At 42.5% G+C, this 18954-nt stretch overlaps 2 protein-coding genes across 5 annotated transcripts in view; both read right to left on the bottom strand.

The window, feature by feature from the left end:
* The window catches only part of CRY1 (cryptochrome circadian regulator 1), a 510254-nt gene that overhangs the window by 150820 nt on the left and 340480 nt on the right, over nt 1-18954 (bottom strand). The gene's annotated exons all lie outside the window — the stretch shown is intronic.
* Nucleotides 1-18954, bottom strand: part of ABTB3 (ankyrin repeat and BTB domain containing 3) — a 278201-nt gene that overhangs the window by 84328 nt on the left and 174919 nt on the right. For 2 of the 4 annotated variants that reach the window (XM_074941145.1, XM_074941153.1), the window contains exon 3: nt 6393-6597. The exons of 1 other annotated variant lie outside the window; for it this stretch is intronic. In XM_074941145.1, the coding sequence (XP_074797246.1) occupies nt 6393-6597 (205 nt within the window). Of the gene's footprint in view, nt 1-6392; nt 6598-9155; nt 9257-18954 lie in introns of those variants that run through there. One more of the 4 variants, XM_074941159.1, reaches the window with a different exon arrangement.

Raw genomic sequence — 18954 nt, 5'->3', positions numbered from 1 at the left:
GTTATCAGAGCCCTAGTTAAGAATGATCTAAGTTTAAATGTTTGAAAATCGCATACTGTCTACGCACAACCTGGTATTTTTTATTTAAATTAAAGGCTAAATCCTCCTCTCACTTATGCAGGCCAGTATAACTGATTTGACTAAAGTTAGAACTGTCTGAGGGGAGAATTTAGCTTACATTTTTAACATACCAAGATTTCAATGCTCCAGTCTACACAGGTGTATGGGGAAAATGTCAATATTTGAATGTGCAATCCCTCTTTTACTTTCTTGTTTTTAAAAACACTGAGAACATTTTAAAAGCCTACATTAATGCAATTAACGATCGATATTTTAAAAGCAGAGCCAGAGTAATGGTTCTTATAGGAATTGTAACTCCGATACATTGCACGGATATTTTGGCATAACAATTGACACTATACAGTGATGTAAATACACTGAAAGAAACCAGAGTTACAATTGCTTTGGGGAGTACAACTTTGAATGTTCTGCATTATGTGTTATGTCTGTTAATGTTGCATTAACAGAGTTTTCTGCATTTTAAAAAATAGAGCAATCACAAAGACAGCTTAAGTCTAGCTTGATAAATTAGATTTAGTGTACAGCACAAGCTCAGCCAGGATATACTATCTGACAGCTGAGCTACAAATACTGCCTAAGATTTTTTCCATAACATGTGCAATCTAGCATACTGCTGGCAGCTGCCAATACCATTATTTTTGAAGAGATTAAAAAAAATGGAAGCTTGGTTTTTAGGATGAAAGGATAAAAAGAGACACAAAAGCTGAACTTAGGACTTTCTTTTTCCAGTCCCTGGGTGAAATCCTAGCCCCACTGAAGTCAACTGGGGTTTTACCACTGACTTCAACAGGGCCAGGATTTCACCATCTGACTTTTTCAGCTAAACGATGAGGAAATTTAGTTGTTATTCATCTACGTGGCTGATCACTTGCAATTGCTCCACTATTCTTGGCCTTTTTTCAGATTTTGGACTGGTATCACAACTTCAGTAAGGTGCATGACCTTTTTACCAAAATAGTTATAGCTGTACAACCCCTATTGTGGATGCAATTATACCAGTATAAAGGTGTCTAATACCTGTTCATTTCATTCCTACTCCACACTAGCCAAGGGGTTGTACTGCTTTAACTATACCAGTATAGCTTAAAGCAATACAACTTTTGTGTGTAGACAAGGCTTGGGATATTATTCAGACTGAGAATGGTTTGGGGAGCATTCACCAAAATTAATGCACCACAGACTACAATTCCAGCATGCATGGAAGGAGGGTGGAAATGCAATAAACAAAAACGACCCATGGGGCTTTGTAAGGGATTTCTCAATGTTTAAGGATTTAAAAAAAAAATAAAATAAAAAAATCTGTACTGAAAAGGGGACAGGAACCAAACAAGGACCTAGCAAGTCAATTAAGGCTTGCAAGGAAAAGACAAAGGCAGCCAAGCAATACAATGAGTAAGTGCTTGCCCACGGAAGAAGGAGAGAAGAAATACTAGAGAGGAACACTGTATATTGGTGAATAAAATTAATGAATGGTTCTAAAATGGCTGAGCTTCTGATCTGCTTTCTCAATGAGTTGTTAATGAGGAAAGAAATTCTATAGAGTGAGTTAGGGAGTAATGAGGACCCTGTCAATACAGCTGCGGATAAAAAGTGGGTAAGGGACTACTTAGGAAAAAGAAACATTGCACAATCTGCAAATACAGACACTGTGCCTCTCAGGTTCCTAAAGCACTACTAGCAATAATTTAGGAAGTGTTAGAGACTTGACTGACCTTCTCTGGGCTCTTACGCAGCACAAAGTGGCTTTAGTGGGCCAGAGAATCTGGCCCAAGTCCTTTGCACCACTTAAATCCCACTTTAGATCTGATATAAGGGTTACAGAATCAGAGGTGGAAGGTGCAGAGTCATAGGACTGCCCATCATCTGCCCTCTTGCTTGATATGAAACTCCTGCTCTCCCCCACAAGTGCCTGAAGCCATGACTCAGGCAAGTCCACTCCATCCACGCAGAGGGTGCAAAGGGCCTGACTCCCCAGATGGCCATGCAGGACCAGGCATGATCTACTCCTAAATAAACAAACATGACTAATACATAAAGAGAGGACTAGAATAGCCATCCATTTGCTTTTTATTATTATATGCAATGTATCGGGTGATTAATTAAATTATATATATATTAAATACATGGCTTGTTGTCATTTGATGGCCTTGAAAAAGAAACATACTTCTAGGAGGATCTGAATGTAGAGAGAGCAAGTTAACTGGGAGTGAAATTTACCTATGTGCAGAAGGCCAGTACAAGGCCTATGCACTAGTCAAGTCCCACATAAGTCCATACTCAAAATAGAATGTGAGTGGTGTATCGGCTCTGTGGGGGCTCTCTGGATGGGGTTAATTTCATTCCAAATGAAATCGCTCCCTCTGCCTTCAAATTCGCCATCGGTGCACCAGGAGAGGATGGGTGTTCTGTGAAGGGTGCACCATGACAGACATAGGCTTAGCATGAAAGAAGGTGTGAAATTGAGAATGGGAAGACATAAGGAGCACTTAGGAGTATAGGCATCAATAGAGAGAGTAGGATGAAATGAGAGCAGACGTGGAGGGAGGGAGGGGGAGAATTATGTAGAGTAGAGACTTCCGTGAGACGATGGATGAAGTATTTGAATTGTATTCACACCTTTAACATATAATAAAGACAATTCCAATAAAATATAAAATGTTTCAGCAAAAATTGCATAATTGGGCACATGCACCACTTTTTATAGCTTATTTTATTGCATAGGCCACTCAAGACCAAGATGACAACTCCTGTGGTACTACCAATCAACCGATTGACCCAGTATTGCCAATTCCTTTCAAACATTCAAAAAAATCATGAGGTTGGCTTATAAATCATAAGACTGAAAAATAACAAATGTAGGGGCCTATTTATTAGTCTTCTAGTTTTTGAGCCCTTATGATACACTCAGATCACATTTTCCAGCTTTTCTCTTCAAAATGAATGCTGGATACTTGCTTTTTTATTTAAACGCTGAGATTCTCATATAATCCCATGACTCCAAAAGCTGGGACTTTATGAAAAAAACCAACCAAATATCAGGAGACTCCTAATAAAATTGTGAGAGTTGGCAACACTCTTCCCCCCTTTAATTAATATATTCTATTAAGTTAAATATACTGCACTCCTCTTCATTTACTTCATTAAAAAACAAAAACCTAGTTGAGTACAAAGAAATACTATACAAATAGAATGGGCCAGACTTATTCAAAGGTAAAATCTGGTTCTACATATCTAGATTGTAAGCACTTTGGTGTAGGCACCATCTTTTTGGTATGTGTTTGTGAAGCACTTGGCACAATGGTGTCCTAGATGTTACCACAAAACAAATAACAATAAAGACTACAACCCAGATTCTCTAGTACGTGCAGCTTCTGCAGCAGAAGGAGCAGGAAGGGGAGCAGAGCTGCAGCTTTCTGAGTTCCTGTATTGTTCAATGGCAATACCTGTGTATTTTAGAGAAGCCTAGGAGCAGCCAGTAACAGCTCCCAAGAGGCCACCCATAAGAGGAGAATGGCGAGAGCACAATGCACTCTGACCACATCTTGTTCCTATTCCTCTCTGCACTGAGGATGACCCTTATGTTGGGATGTTAGAAGAGAGTGGCATTGGCTTCATGACACCTGAGGACTCCATCATGCCAGGTAAATTTTCCTGTGTCCAGATCCACTGAGTTTCTGGCTCCTCTGCTCGACCAGAGTGACAACAAAAAGGCCAGAGAAGGGGGTAGAAAATCTAGCCCTAAATTTTCTTCTTTTTGTTGTTTGCCAACATAAAAGCAATTGAACAGCATTAGAAGAAGAGAGAATCTGGAACCTAAATAAATTAAAGCACAAGGATTAGAACTGTTAGATATAAAAATCTCATGTTTTAACAATCCTATTTCCTCAGAAGTCATAAAAACACATAATGAAAACTGAACATGCTAGAGATAAGTAACCAGCCATAAAGAGTGACTGCACAATAAGGAATACCACTGGTATCCTTCAGTGGCAAATTAAAAGGGAAGCTTTTCAAAGCACTAAATAGAATTCAGCTTAATCAATCTCTTCTGTGGGGCAACACAAGATGGTTATATACAGTTGGTACAATATATTATAGAACATACTTCAGTGCAAAATATTTAGGCATATGTTTTACTCTGTCTCACTTCCACTTGTGTTTCCTGGTACTAACTACTAAAGCATGTTTGATTAGGCAATAGAAGGAATCTTTGCTCTTTCCAAAATTAACCACGAGCTTCTGGCAACAACACAGAGTACTTACTCTGGCTCTAACCACAGTTGCTAAACGGGCCTTGCAAAGAAAGATAGTTTGCCAGAGTATTAAAAAAACAAAATTGCCTTGGGTTTATGTAATATTTACTTGAAGAACTGCTAAAAAATATAATATATATAACAGACCATCTTAGAAAAGGGAAAAAAACCATGAAAACAAATTTTAAAAAGAGAAAATTTTTCAAACTTTCTGTCCTTTTGCATTTAACACTGTGAAGTCTTTAGAAATCTTACAAAACTGGGGCCTGATCCTGCAGTTCTTATTCACATGGCTGCTCTCACTGAAATCAATGGTATTACTCATCTCGATAAGGGCTGTAGAATCAGGCCCTTTTTTAGTGGTAGGGAGATTCTTTAACTTTGTTCCCTATAATACCTTCCATGCAGTATTGCTAACCCCAAGCATTCAAAATGCATGTTAGCCCCCACTCCCAACCCCCCCAAAAATCATAAGACTGGCCGAAAAATCCCGAGATTTTAAAAAATAAGTGTGGGGTTCTTTTTATTTCACTTCTGATTTTTGAGCATCGGGGGTCAAGTCTTCTAGCTCTTCTCTACAACCATGAGTGTTACAATTTTACTTTTTCTTTATACTGTAAATGAAAGTTGAAATTCTCATGACTTCAGGAGCTGGGGATGTAAGAAAAACACCAAATATTACAGGGCTCGTAATAATAGGTCGAGAGTTGGCAGCACTGAAAGTGGTCCCTGTTTAAATTTCTTGCATAGTCAAGAAGAATGACCTAGGATTCCTCACTCCGCCCCACAGTTTAACAAAGGCACTGTGGGTGAAATGCTGGTTCCCCTAAAGTCAGTGCCCAAAGTCCCATTGACTTGAGTAGGGCCAGAAATTCCACCTTATGCTGTTTTTTATAAATGGATACAGAATAGTTTCAGTCAGAACAGCATCTCACACATCCTTTGCCTTTTTGGGCCACATTTTCAAATTTGTTCTCCAGTACGCAAACTCCATGTTTTAATGTCCAAATCAAGTAATTAGATGCACAATTGCCCATTTGTGTGTGCAAATGAGAGTTTTCCACATACATACTTTGAAATGCAATTGTGGAGGCCAGCCTGAAACTTTGGCTTAGCTGGCATGGTGACAAGCCCTACAGAAGTTAAGAAAATGTTAATAATTTACACCTTCAGGCACTTTACAAACATTAATTAATCCTCAAGTGACCGTTATGAGGTAGGCATAGATGAGGAAACTAAAGCAAGGAAGTTTCATGATTTTCCTAAGGCCACAAAAAGAGTCAGAGCTGGGACTTACAACTCAGGAGTTCCTGGTTCCTCGACAATAGAGAATATTCCTTTCTTAATTGCAAAATTATTTTATTTCAATTTTGCACTGAAATGATCTAGAGTTTAGAGCAGTGTTTCCTTCTCCCCATCTTCTTGGGACACTGAGTTGACGCCTAGCCTGTCATTCTCTTTCTACCTTTATTTTCCCCAGTTTTCATCAAAAGCTGTATTAAAAGCAATACGGCCAGCATCTCCAGCTTCCCAAAAAACATGCGTCACCTGCCAGCCTAGAGAATGGAAGCCCCAAGGTTACTCCTGAGTGTAAGTATGAGTCATGCCTGTGCAATCAGTATAGCTGTTGCACAGTATGTTTAACAGCCTGTCCTTTATATACAACATTCTATTCATTCTCCACTTCCCAAATTACCGTTGTCGAATCCCATTAATTTGTAGAAAAACACATTTAAACCCAAACCTGTTAGGAACCTCTAATTTTCCTTTCCAAAACGCAGAACAGCCAAGAGACAAAGAATGAAAAAGGAAATCTCTACAAAATACACATCTGGAACCAATCTGCTGGATGTAGCCACTGGGTGTCACTTTTGATATATACTGGGTCAGCAGTGGAGCACTTCATTGCAGGAGAAATTTATTTCCAGGGGATGCTAACCAAAACGGACTGCAGTGAAATATATTTTGCATAGCCTGTAATGATCAATTAGCCAGCAATGCTGACTTTTTAATAAAACGTCTTTATACATATATTAAATATTGCAAATAAGATCTTACCTTTCAATCTGCAGTGTGACTTTTGAAGGCTCAACATTAGGGTTTTCCCATTCCATCTGTGGACAATGCATAAAATAACAGAGAGTGTACAAAGCCTCAGGTTCCCAGTATAGTGATCCCTGCTTGTGGTGCATTGGAGTGCCGTTGCCATGTTGCTTTGAGTTGAGTGGCTGGAGGTGATGCATTGCTCGAGATACCAGATCACCTGAGAAGGAAAAATTTGATGACTACTAAAACTGTAATTTTTATTTCTCCTCATCTAACCCACTTTAACTTCTCCCCAGGTAGTTTTCAAACAAAAGGATATGGCAAACTCTTTTTGCTTTCCAGTTAAAATATCATGCATGAACAGAAAGTGACAGAACAGGTTTATGTTCATTATTCATTTTCAACATCTAGTTAGTTTGGCTGTTACAGCAGTTCCTCTGCTGTAGAAGTTTATATGCTGTGGTGATGTATATGGGTTGCAGACAACCCCACAAGGGCCTAGTGGAGAATTCTTCTGGGGAAGGCACTTCAGTTACCATAAGCAACCCTATACTGACCCCCTCACAAGTCCTGGTGCAGAGGGCATGGTCATAGCAGTCAAAGGCAGCCCTGAAAACCTGCCATAATCCCAGGGCTGTGTAAATTATGGTGGAGGCTATTTAGGTCCCCAGAGCAGTGCAAAATCCCAACAGCACAAACCTACCTTTGTCCCCTCTCCAAGGGCTGTGCCTTCATGAGCTACACACACACAAAGTAACACTGAAAATCCAGCCATTGCTGAGCATAAGATGGCAACCAAAAGGGACAGAGAACAGCATGAGTGCGTGTTGAGGGAAATTTTGGACACAGACATTGTGGCAAAGCCCTGCTTTTACACAACATGCCATATCATCTTTAAAAGAGGTAAAGGGCTTTACACCACCGCTGGAAAAGCAAACAAAACCAGAAAAACACCCTTCCAGATCTCCCCACAATTCCAGAATCACACATTTTAAAACCAACATTTGGCCATTTCATTCTGTGTAAATAACTCTCCCTGACCATAAGTGTGGACTTCATTGCTGTATGGTACGTAGAGCATCAAAAACGTTTTTAAATATTCACTCTCTTACTGGAAATATGGAACCCCATTCAGTGTATATTAAAAGTTCAGGGACAGGTGTCCTCATCAGTTTGAATGCTGTCATTTCTAGCTTTAAACTGTTACAAAAATGATAATATTACACACAGAGCTTATGTCACACCCTAACAGGAAAACACAGATTCAGAATCAGATGGCTTATTTTGGTAGTGTGCAAAGGAACCAGATGCATTCCAACGTGTTGCTTTTGGCAAACAATACATTCCAGTGCACAGTATTTGTTTTTCTTTTTACTGAACACATATTGTCAAATTCCACCCTCAGTTCCAGAGGCGTAACTCCCATTAACGTCAGTGGGAATTGTGTCTGTGTAACAGGGCAGAGTAGGGCCCCATGGCTCTGACAGGAAATGGTTAAAATCCTATCAGAAATGTTTAACACAAATATAACATATCCACCTGGACTAGGCCTTAAAAGATTTTAGCAAAAGAGAATACTGTGCTGTAGAATCACTCAAGCAATTTAGGTATCTAGAGAACAGAATATAGCCCATTAGAAGGCTTTCATTGTTTCTCTATGACTGTGTGGGTCTCTATTTTCCATAACTTGTCAGAAGAAACTTTAATTGTGATATGCAGAAAGTGATCTGATTTGCTTGCTTCACTGATAAGCAGACAGACAAGCAGGCTCACAGGCAACCTAGAAACGAAGTATCTCTCCAAACATTAATTAATTAAGTCTCACAACTCCTCTATGAGGTAGGTAAATTTTATTGCATTTTTTTGGGTAGTGACCACTGATTTGAAGGCAAAAAACCAGCTTTGGCCGTAACTTCTGTTTTCACATGCTCAGATCATTCTGGAAAGTCTTCTTTTTGAATGAAATATTTTCAAAATTGGTCTCTGTTCAAAAGGGCTTTTATTAAAAAAAAGTCTGAGCAAAATTCCTTCAGTTGTTATTGAGTTCGACAGCAGAGAGAAAAAAATGGTTTAAAACTTATTGCCACACTTTGTCCCCCATTCAGGGGACTCAAATAACTGCTGAACATTGAAACTTGGAAAGAAATACTCACTGAGGTGTGAGTATATGACCAAGTTTTGGGGGTGGGAAGGTTGGATACAAAATTTACAAGCAAATTAGAAAGATCCCTTTTGAACATGTTCAGTGGGGATCGATTAAGATTTCTTGCCCACTGAAGTTCCACCCTTTTTATGACATTAGAATGTACCACCTCTGAACAGCCTAGACTGGTACAGAGACTGCTGCTGTGGCTGAGATAATTTGCACAAGGGAGGATATAAATGTTTCACTGAAAAATGCACCGCACAATCCTCCAAAAAACACAGTCTTAAAACCAGGAACAGAAGAAAACTGCTGGCACAAAAAAATTGCAGAGTCCATGATTTTAGGGTTTTGACAATTTTTGCTGCACTCTGCAATATCCTTCTGATTAAAGCTTTCATTTAAAAAATAGTTTCTGTCTTTTCCCACTGCTACAACATTGTCATGAGAGGGACTAACCTGGAGCTCTTACATGCTCATAATTCCCCCGGAAGTCAAGAGATAGTGTGTGTGTGAAAGGGGTGCAGGATCAGGTCCACAATGGAAAGAGATGTGCTTCCGAATAGATTATCCAGCTTTACATAAAATTTATCTACAAGCAAATAGCAACAGCAGTATATTCTGGAACTCACCCTGCCCTCATCCCCTTCACCCACAGGAGATGTAAGTTTCAAAGTCTGAGGCCAATTTAAATGGCACCAATATTATCAGGCGTCAATTTATTTTTCCTCCTCTTTAAAAAAAAAAAAAAAGACATTAAGTGCAAAAAAAAAAAAATCCTGTTGAAGGCAATGTTCAGGTTTAAGAATTAAAATCAGAACAAGATCAGAAAAAGAACTGCGCTTAAGCCAAATTCTGTCCTCATTTAGGTCCCAAACCAGCAAATGACTGAAGTATGTGCTTAATTTAAGGACTTGATTAGTCCTGTTAAAGTGGATCAGGGCCTTATATATCATGCAACTCCACTGACTTTAATTGGGTTGAATGATAAATAAAGCAGGACAGAATTTAGCAGAAGGTAGCATACAGCAACATTAATTCATCTGTGTTGCACATCCTGCACTTTAAAGGCTATATATTTTATGACATATTCAGCACCAGATACCGAATGAGGAAAAAAACAAATTAGAAGATACAACATTACAACACAGCCAGTTAACGTTGCTGAAGTAACTTTAAGTGAAAACCTGGCTCCATTGAAGTCAATGGCAAAACTCCTATTGATTTCAATGGGGCCAGGATTTCAGCCTTTGGCTTTGGCATTTCCTAACTTCCACTTTATAAAATATATAAAATCACAACCTTAATGCTGAATTAATGTAGTTTGGTGTGTTTCATTATGATTCAGTTATATTATACCAAGTACATATTGGACTAGAACTTGTTCTTCCCTTTCCTACCTGGTAAATATTTGGGCATCTTAATAATAATTAAAATATTGATTCATCTATTGTGAAACTTAATTGATCATTGCTTGTAAAGAACTGAGATCTTCAGGTGGAAGGCAATATGTAAATACAAAATATTTTAATGAGATGCAGTGTTGCCGAAAGGATAGAGTACTGGCCCAAGAGTCTGGAGCCCTGGGTTCTGTTCCTGGCTCTGCCACTGCCCTGTTGTATGACCTGGGGCAAGTCACTTCACTTCCCTGTGCCGCTGCTTCCCTGCCCAACCATATCTACTTAGGTTGTAAATTCTCCAGGACAGAAACTGTTGCTTACTATGTGTATGTCTAGAGCCCAGAGGCGATGACTTTCCACTTTCTCTGGGGGTGCTTGACCCCGCTCCGCCCTGGGCCCTGCCCCCACCCCACCTCCGCCCTGCCTCTTCTCATCCCCTCCCCCGAGCACCCCGCCCTCGCTCTGCTCCCTCCTCCCCAGCGCCGCCTGGATGCCGCTGAACAGCTGATCGCAGCAGGCAGGAGGCGCTGGGAGGAAGGGCAGGGTGCAGATTGGTGGGGCCACTGGTGGGTGGGAGGCGCTGAGCATCTATATGCTATTGTAATACAAAAAATGAATACTACTACTAATAAATTAATAATGCTTTATTATAAAAGCAATATATCGAAAGTAATAATTTGTCAGTATTGTATATACCCCTTAGAGTACCACTTTGGGTGCTACGTTTTCTTCTTCTATGTTTTCTTCCAGCAATACATAAAAATAGAGTTTAGTGATTTTAGGCCCTGATCCTGGCCACTTGCTCTGCATGAACAGGCCCACTAGCCTTCCCCTGAAGTCCCTGGCAGTCCATGCAGGCACATATGTCTGCCCACACAAAGCCAGTTGCAGGATGGAACCTGTCATCCTGTTCCCAATGGACAAGCTTGCATGTCATTATCACAACAGGCTTACTTGGCCTGAGTCTCAGCAGAGCTGTCCAGGATTCAATGAGCCACAGAGCAAGAAACATTCTCCACACCCCAAAGTGCTCCTTTTAGGGGCTGGTCTACAGTACAAATTGTATCGTGGTTGAACACGGGTGTGCAGAACTGGGTTAGCTAACATGATGGCTACCCTGACTTTGCAGTCAGATGTAGACCAGCATGAATCATATGCACCATTGTGTCAGCGATCTCCCTTCTTCACAACCGCATTCAGCAATGGTAACGATTTGGAATGGAGTGTCGCTCTATCGCAGTGGCACCAGCTCTTGCAATTTTATCCTTCTCGTGATAACTGGTGTTTCACGGAGAGCTCCAACTCTTGCAGACAACGATTATGTAAGTATCTCAGATTTCATTTAACAAAAAAGTAAGTTTCCACTCCTCATAATTTCAGAGAAAAGCTGGAAAACGTGACTCAAGTGCTTCCAAGAAATCTCAATTTTTAAGCCAATCTCATGATTTTTGAACTTTTGGCACTGGCAGTGCCATCTGTGCCAGGGAAAAGTATACTGCAGTGTGATGGAGTCTGCATCAGTGCTCTACCCTTTCTGGGTACGTCTACCCTGCAGCTGGCAGCACGCCTCCCAGCCCGGGTAGATGGATTCACGCTAGATGGCCTTGAGCTAGTGCACTAAAAATAGCTGTGTAGATGTCACGGCTCCAGTGTAGACTCAGGGTAGCCACCTGAGCTCAGACCAGGGGTTGGGTGGGCTTGAAAGCCATTTGAAAGCTGCCACCCAAGCCACTATGTTCACACTGCTATTTTTAGTGTGTTAGCTTGAGCCCATCTAGCTTGAGCCCTGGTCTGCACTAGGGGGCGGGGAGTCGATGTAAGGTACGCAACTTCAGCTATGAGAATAGCGTAGTTGAAGTCGACGTACCTAGATCGACTTACCGCGGCGTCTTCACGCCGGTGAATTGACTGCCGCCACTCCCCCGTCGATTCCGCTTGCGCCTCTCACGGCGCTGGAGTTCTGGAGTCGATGGGAGAGCGCTTGGGGATCGATTTATTGCATCTAGATTAGACGCGATAAATCGACCCCCCAATATATCGATCGCTACACGCCAATCCGGCGGGTAGTGTAGACCTACCCTGAATCTGTCTACCCGGGCTGGGAGACTCACTCCCAGTTGCAGTGTAGACAAACCCTCTGTGGCTAAACAGAGGGCTTCAGTCTCTGGAGCTGTCCATCTGGCCCCTTTCATGAGCTATAGAGTCAAACACACACAATTTAAAAATTAAAATAGATTATGTAACGTCACAGGATGGGGGACAGTCCTGGTTTAAGGCAATGCTGAATATTTAAGGGACATCATCACTGACTTTAGTCCAGAGATCTGATGTGACAGTGAAAGTGAAACAGTTCCCATGTATATGCTGGTGATGTTGCAGACTAGTGAACCCAGCTAGAGCATGTGAGCTATCTATAAAGCATGCAGGTAAAGCATTCCTTTCTTTTTTCCCCCTGTTATTGGTTTAGCAAAGGTTATTTTATATCTCAAATAAAAATATTTTAAATCAAACCAAACCAAAAAAATCAAAGAGAGGAAATAAAAGAAGGTACTTGCCTGATCTCGCTAACTCCCACAAGCTCCATGCAGGATTCTATGGTGGTTATGACTAGCCCTGATCCTGAAAAGCATCAGTGGGACTAGTTACATGAATGAAGTTGTTCAATTGTGTAAGTGTTTGCATGAGCAGGCCCCCCTGGTGCATACGATAGGCCTGATCCTGCCAAGACAGAGTGTAGTGCTCTGTGATAGGGGGCTGGGAGGGCCACACGGCCCAGTGGTTAGCACACCCAACTCTCACCCCCTTACCTCTCTGTCAGGGCAGCGGAAGTGCCTGTTCCTGACCTTAAGCCAGGAATCTTCAGCTTTTCACCCACATCTGGGCCTTGGCCCTTAAAGGGGTGTGGTAAAGGGAAATGGGCTTCCCTCCCCCCTGAGTCCCAGCCCAGGGCCCTGTGGGAAGCAACACAAGCAGGGTCCTCCCTGTAGGAAGTCCAAGTTTGCTTCTCTGGACTACTTCCTACCAATAGGTCCCTTCAGTTTGGGGTATGGCCTTTACAGTCCAACCAGTCAGTTGCTCAATGGAAAAAAAAAGTGCAAAGGAGCTGGGCCCTGCAGGTTCTCAAAGGGGTGGTGGTGGTGGTTGGAGAAGGCTCTGCCTGCGGGCCTTATCTGCTCTATGGTCCCCTCTCAGGCTCAACCTTCTGTCTGGCTTCCCAGAGAAGGATTCCTCAGTCCTGTAGCCTGTTACCACCATTTGCCTGAGCTTCTGAGCTCCTTTTAACCCGCTCCTCCAGTCAGAGCATGCTCGGCAGGCCCGGAGGGACAGGGCTACTTGGGCCCAGTATTGCCTTTTAACCTCTTTGGGCCCACTGTGGGGTTTGTATACCCAATCACATGCTCACTACTGTGAACAGTCCTCAGTATTGCCAGACCCAGGCATTCCAAAATCATGAGCCAGACGCCAAAAATATCATGAGATTGGCTTAAAAACAATAACCTTTTAAACAATTAATTATAAACCACTTTTTTTTTTTGGGTCTGCTGTCTTATTTTCAAGCTTTTGGAAGGCGCCCAGCCTGGACTTGTGTGTGATCATTTCAGGGTCAGAATTTCATCATACGTGTACACACAGAAATTCCAGCCTGCCCCTTAACGCTTGGAGAGCGGACTCCATTTACTCCCTTTCCTAACCCGTGAGGTGTAGGCACTATCCCTCTCCATCCCCCTCCCCTATCATTATCATGCCTCCCTCCCCATTCTTCCAGCCCCTCCTCTCTCCCTCTCCCAACCTCCCCCACCCAGTCTCCTGCCCCACTGCAGCCAGCTTGAATTCAGGTCTACTAGAAGTATTGGGAGAGACTATCCATTTTGAGGAAGAGCAAAACATGGGGATATGGATATGGGTGTCATTTCTCACGCACAAAAAACCCACCAGATTGGTAGGGGGAAACGTTTATACAAAGTGTTTAGCTGATATTTCAAACAAACAATGAAAAGTAAAATTGAATTTAAAACTATACAAATGCTTTAAAATGAAACAACAACAATAATAAACCTATAGCAGGCAGAAACCAGGCAAGTACTTTGGAGGAGGAAGTAGATTCTTGTTTATAACCGAGAATGTTCTTACATGTAAATACCCAAAGACATAACAGAAGCTGTTAGAGGAAGTAGTTAGATTTTTGCACATTCTAGTCATATAATAAATTCCACTGCTGCCTTGAGTCCCCAGGTGTATTTGTCTTGCTTAACCTGCCTCTTGGTACCCTCATCCTATCAACACTAAACTCATTACTTTTGTAAGAACCATCAGTTTCTCAGTGGACCCATTCCAACTTCAGCTATTAGCTCCTGCTTCCATCTTGCTCTTTGTATCACTGACATCACCAGCTACTCTTTCCACTAGACCTATCTTCAGGGTAACTAACCATACAAATTATGGGGACCAAAGGCAACATAATCCCTACATTACGAGATAAAAATGTTGATGCAAATCAGGCCATGAGATACCTCTTTCCTCTTCTTGGGTTATTGCTGCCAGGAGGGTGAAGGTATCTCAGTGAGTTATCGCCTGATCCCACTGATAAGGCTGGCCTGGAAACTGCAGAGCTCCCAAAAAAATAAGGCTCCCAAGTTGCTTTGCTTGTGGCTTGCCCTGCAACCCTACAATGCAGTCCAAATCTCAGTCCCGTATCACTCTATACTCTTGAGGGGTAGGGAAGGCAGGAGAGTTCCTTGTGCTGCTCCATCTATTAGGTACTTTCCCATTCTCAGCACAAGTTAATTCTTTAAATCCTGCTTAAGCCTTTCTTTTTTTAAGTTGATGATGCACACTTTCTGGAAAGCTTTTTCTAATAGTCCACATGGGGGATGAAACATAGAAACACACTGAAATGTATTGTATATATTTGCATATAAAATAAACCAAGAGCAAGTATGAATTACAAAGGTACAAATAACCCCAGGGGTCTGGGTGACATCTTAATAAAGCTGTGAAAGAGAAGCTCAAGTGGTTTAATTAAACCACCAGAACTCTAGCTAGGGCGTGCTAGCAAGTGCTTCTCTAACTCACTCCCCCACCTGATTATCAGGGATCTCTGGCCCCGGGACACACTGGAGACCAGAGCACAAGGACAAATGGGCAGGCTGCAGTCTTACCATGAAGATTTCTAGATCTCATAAGAACATATGAACCGGTGAGTGGCCAGATTCCAGCTCTGTACCTCGTGACCCCATTATTGCAGAACCCGAGTCATCCATTTTCAAGACTGTTTTTGATGAGAGAAGAGACCCAGTTACAAGATGCTTTTCCATTGTTGTGGGTTCAACTACAGCTGCTCAAATAATGGATTTTTTTGGTTGGTGGTCAAAATGAAACCTAAAAAACCCTAACAGTTTTCAAACTGAAAAAGTTAATATTTTTTTGTTTTTTGTTTTCGTTTTTTTTAAAATCCTTTTTTTAAAAAAAAAATTGCAGTCACATTTAAAACAAAGAGGATTTTTAATTGAAAAATTGAAACATTTCATTTAAAAAATGTCAAAATGAAATGCTTTGATCTTTTCTTATTTCTTCAACTGAAACAATTCAGTAAATTCAACCCGAATTCACACAAAGTTTCTGTTGCAGTGTGAGATGACCGAAGACCCCAGGCCCCCTGAATCCTCCAGGTGGCCCTGCTCAGAGTCATAGCTAAATACAAGGTGGAACAGATTGTTTAGCATAAGGAGTTAACATATTTTGCAAGGGACCATGAAACAGTTAAGAGTTACTCTTCAGACTCATCCTTGCATGGGGTCACTTTAGGAAGATCTTCTTCACAACCCATAAAAGGATTAACTAACGTTTCTTTAAAAATGAAAGTTTAAATTCTGCAAAATCTGATGGGGCCAGTATCAGCTCTGTCTGGACCCTGGTAGCAGAAGACATTTTCCAGGAAGAGCTGAGCCATCTCCCGTGCAGTAGGAACAGTACAGCACAGGGTGAAGTGTGCCATCTTTGTAAGGAGGTCTATGGCAACCAGGATTACTGAGAGTCCCTGAGAGTGTGGCAATTCTACAGTGAAATTCATTGATAGACCAAGGCTGTGGAGGCATGAGCAGATGCTGGAGGAGACCTAGGGGTTTTGATCATGGGTTTTTGGTACTTGTGCAGAGATTACAAGATGTTATATAATCCTTGATGTAAGCTCACAGATCTAGCCACCAGAAACACCTCGATACCAGATTCCAGGTCTTGAACTGGCCAAAACAGCCTGCATCAGGCAAATTGTGGCATAGTTTCAATATCGGAAGCCTAGATTGTCCCTCTAGAAAATAAATGCAACCCCTGCGATAGAGGAGGCCAATCTGAAATCAGAACATTGAGTTGGGTCACATACCGCAGTTGTTCAAGGTCTGGTGATTCGGGTTTTGAACGCATCATCAGGGATCAAGGAGTAGATGGAGGACATCAGACTGTTGTTGATTGTTCTTTTGACAAAGCTGGACACCTTGAGTATGGTAGTAAAGAGCTCTTTACCAGGTTTGAGATATTCATCTTTGGGACAGGGCACCCATCTTCCTGTTTCTTGTACCGGGGTGATAGTTCACAAAGTCGAATCAAGCAAAGAACAGGAACCAGTGGATGTGGCATTGGTTAAAGTGTCTTGCAGTCCATAGGTACTCCAGGTTCTTGTGGTCCATCATCAGGGCTTGGACCAGGAATCTGGCTACTTCTAGGAGATGGTGCTACTCCACAAAATCTGCCTTGATAGACAGTAGCTCCTTGTCCTACATGTAATTTTTTTCCCACTGGGGGTAGCCTCCGAGACTGCAAGGCACAGGGGTGGAGTTGGTTATGGGGGCCCAGATGTTGAGATAATACTGCACCTATGGCAAAATTTGAGGTGCTGGTCTCGATCATAAATGGTTTAGTGGGATCTGGGTAAATCATGATGGGTGCTGAGATGAATGCCCTCTTCTGTCGCTCAAGGGCTGACTAAACCTCCGTGGCCCAGGTGAACGGGGCCCTCTTTTGAAAGAGTGCCATTATGGGTGCAATCAAGCTAAAGAATCCTTTAATAAATCACCTGTAGAAACTGGCAAATCCCAAGAATCCCTGCACCCCATGTATGTCCTAGGGTGAAGCCCAGTTGGATATTGCCGCCACCTTGCATGGCTCCATGGTAAGTCCCTCAGGTGAGATGATATATTCCAAGAATTCCACTGTGTCTTTAATGAAACCTCGAGCTTTGTGAAGAGTTTGTTTTGGTGGAGTCTCTCCAAGACAATACGCACATAATGATTGTGGAAGGCCTGACTTTCAGAGACTACAAGGATGTCGTCCAGATAAATTATGACAAATTGGTCCACCATGTTCCTAAAGATGTCATTTATGAAATACTGGAAGGTTGCTGGGGTGTTGCACAACCCAAACAGCATGACCAAGTGGCCATACATCATCCGGAAGGCAGTCTTTCCTTTTCTCTCCTTCCTGAAACCTCACCAGGTTATAAGCTCCATGGAGGTCCAACTCTGTGAAGACCTTGAGAGAGTGTGGCCTTTCAAACAGCTCATTAATAATTGGTAAAGGATATCAGTTTCAGCTTGTTATCTTGTTCAGGGCTCTCTAATCCAGACATGGCCAGAGGAACCGGTTTTTCTTCGCCACAAAGATGATTGGGGGCCCCACTGAGGACATGGAGGGGCAAATGAAACCCTTCTGCAGGTTTTCCTCGGGATCTCTCCAGAGGGCCTGAAGTTCAAGTACAGAGAAGGAGTAAATGCACCTAAAGGGAACCTCCGTTCCTGCCTGGAGGTCGATGGGACAGTCGTAGCTGTGATGGGGCAGTAGGTTGTCAGATTCTTTTTTTGTCAAACATGTTGACATAGTGTTGATATTTAACAGGAATCCCTGGAGCTGTTCAGGAGGTCATGGGGGTCGCGGGGTCACCTTTGGATCATCTCTTCACATCTCTGAAGGGTTGCTGGTCTCAGGTCAGCTCTCAGGAAACAGGACTGTTGGCAAAATAGGGAGTCAAAGCGTAACATGCCTGACCGCCAGTGGAAGCATGGGACATGGGTGATGAGTCAGGGGATGCCAAAGACAGCTGATGAATGCAGTGCACGAATTAGCCCAAACTGAAGGATTTCTTGGTGCCCTAGAAGGGTATTTACCTCTAAGGGAGCCGTCTGGTGGGTGACTGGTCTCAATGAAAGGCGTGACCTGTCTATGGGCTGCATTAATACGGGGGAGTCCTTGCGCCAGGTGGGGATTTTGTTTGCTCAGGCAAACTTCAGATCCATGAAATTTCGTGAGGCATCTGAGTTCACCAGCACCTGTAGGTTTGTGTCGGGGACAGTACTGGAGAGGGAGTTGGAGATAAGTTAGACATGGATTGCCCATCACCAAGATACCAACAGACGAGCATTGGTCTGGGCTGGTGAAGGACGAGGGGGCTGGCCAACAGGACTGGCTGGAGTCAGGAGGACCATCTTTTTGCTTGGCAGCGTTTGGTCAAGAAGTGATCAATCTTGATGCGTAGGATGAATGAAAACGCTCAGGCTGGATGGGGATTCCACCTGTGCCAGTTCATCTTTAATATCTTCATTTAGGCCGAGCCAGAAATGATAATGCTGCGCGTCCTCATTCCATTGAGTGTCTACTACCCAGCATCTGAACTCCACTGTAGATTTAGCAACGGGCCGGCATCCCTGCTACAACACCTGAAGTGCAGACTTGACTGTACCCTCACAACCCGAGTCATGGAAGATCACTGCCACAGCTTCAACAAAGTCCTCAAATTGTCCCAGAAGTGGGCTTGACATTTTCCAGGAGCGGAGACACCTAAGCCAGGTGAGATGGCTGATAATCAATCCAACTTGGGCTTGGTCAGTGGGGTATGACAGGTAAGAGCATGAGACCTAACACCTTTCTGGTCTTTGAGTGTCCCCCTCAGGGCACAGCAGTGCATTTAACCCTGTAATCATGGCTCTACTCTTCTTAATTTTTTCCATCAATATCTGGAAAAGAATAGACACCCCATTAATGT

This window comes from Natator depressus, chromosome 1, assembly GCF_965152275.1.
Source record: "Natator depressus isolate rNatDep1 chromosome 1, rNatDep2.hap1, whole genome shotgun sequence".
Classification (NCBI taxonomy): domain Eukaryota; kingdom Metazoa; phylum Chordata; order Testudines; family Cheloniidae; genus Natator; species Natator depressus.
The sequence above is the reverse complement of the archived record's forward strand: the minus strand, read 5'-3'. Positions and strand labels throughout refer to the sequence as shown.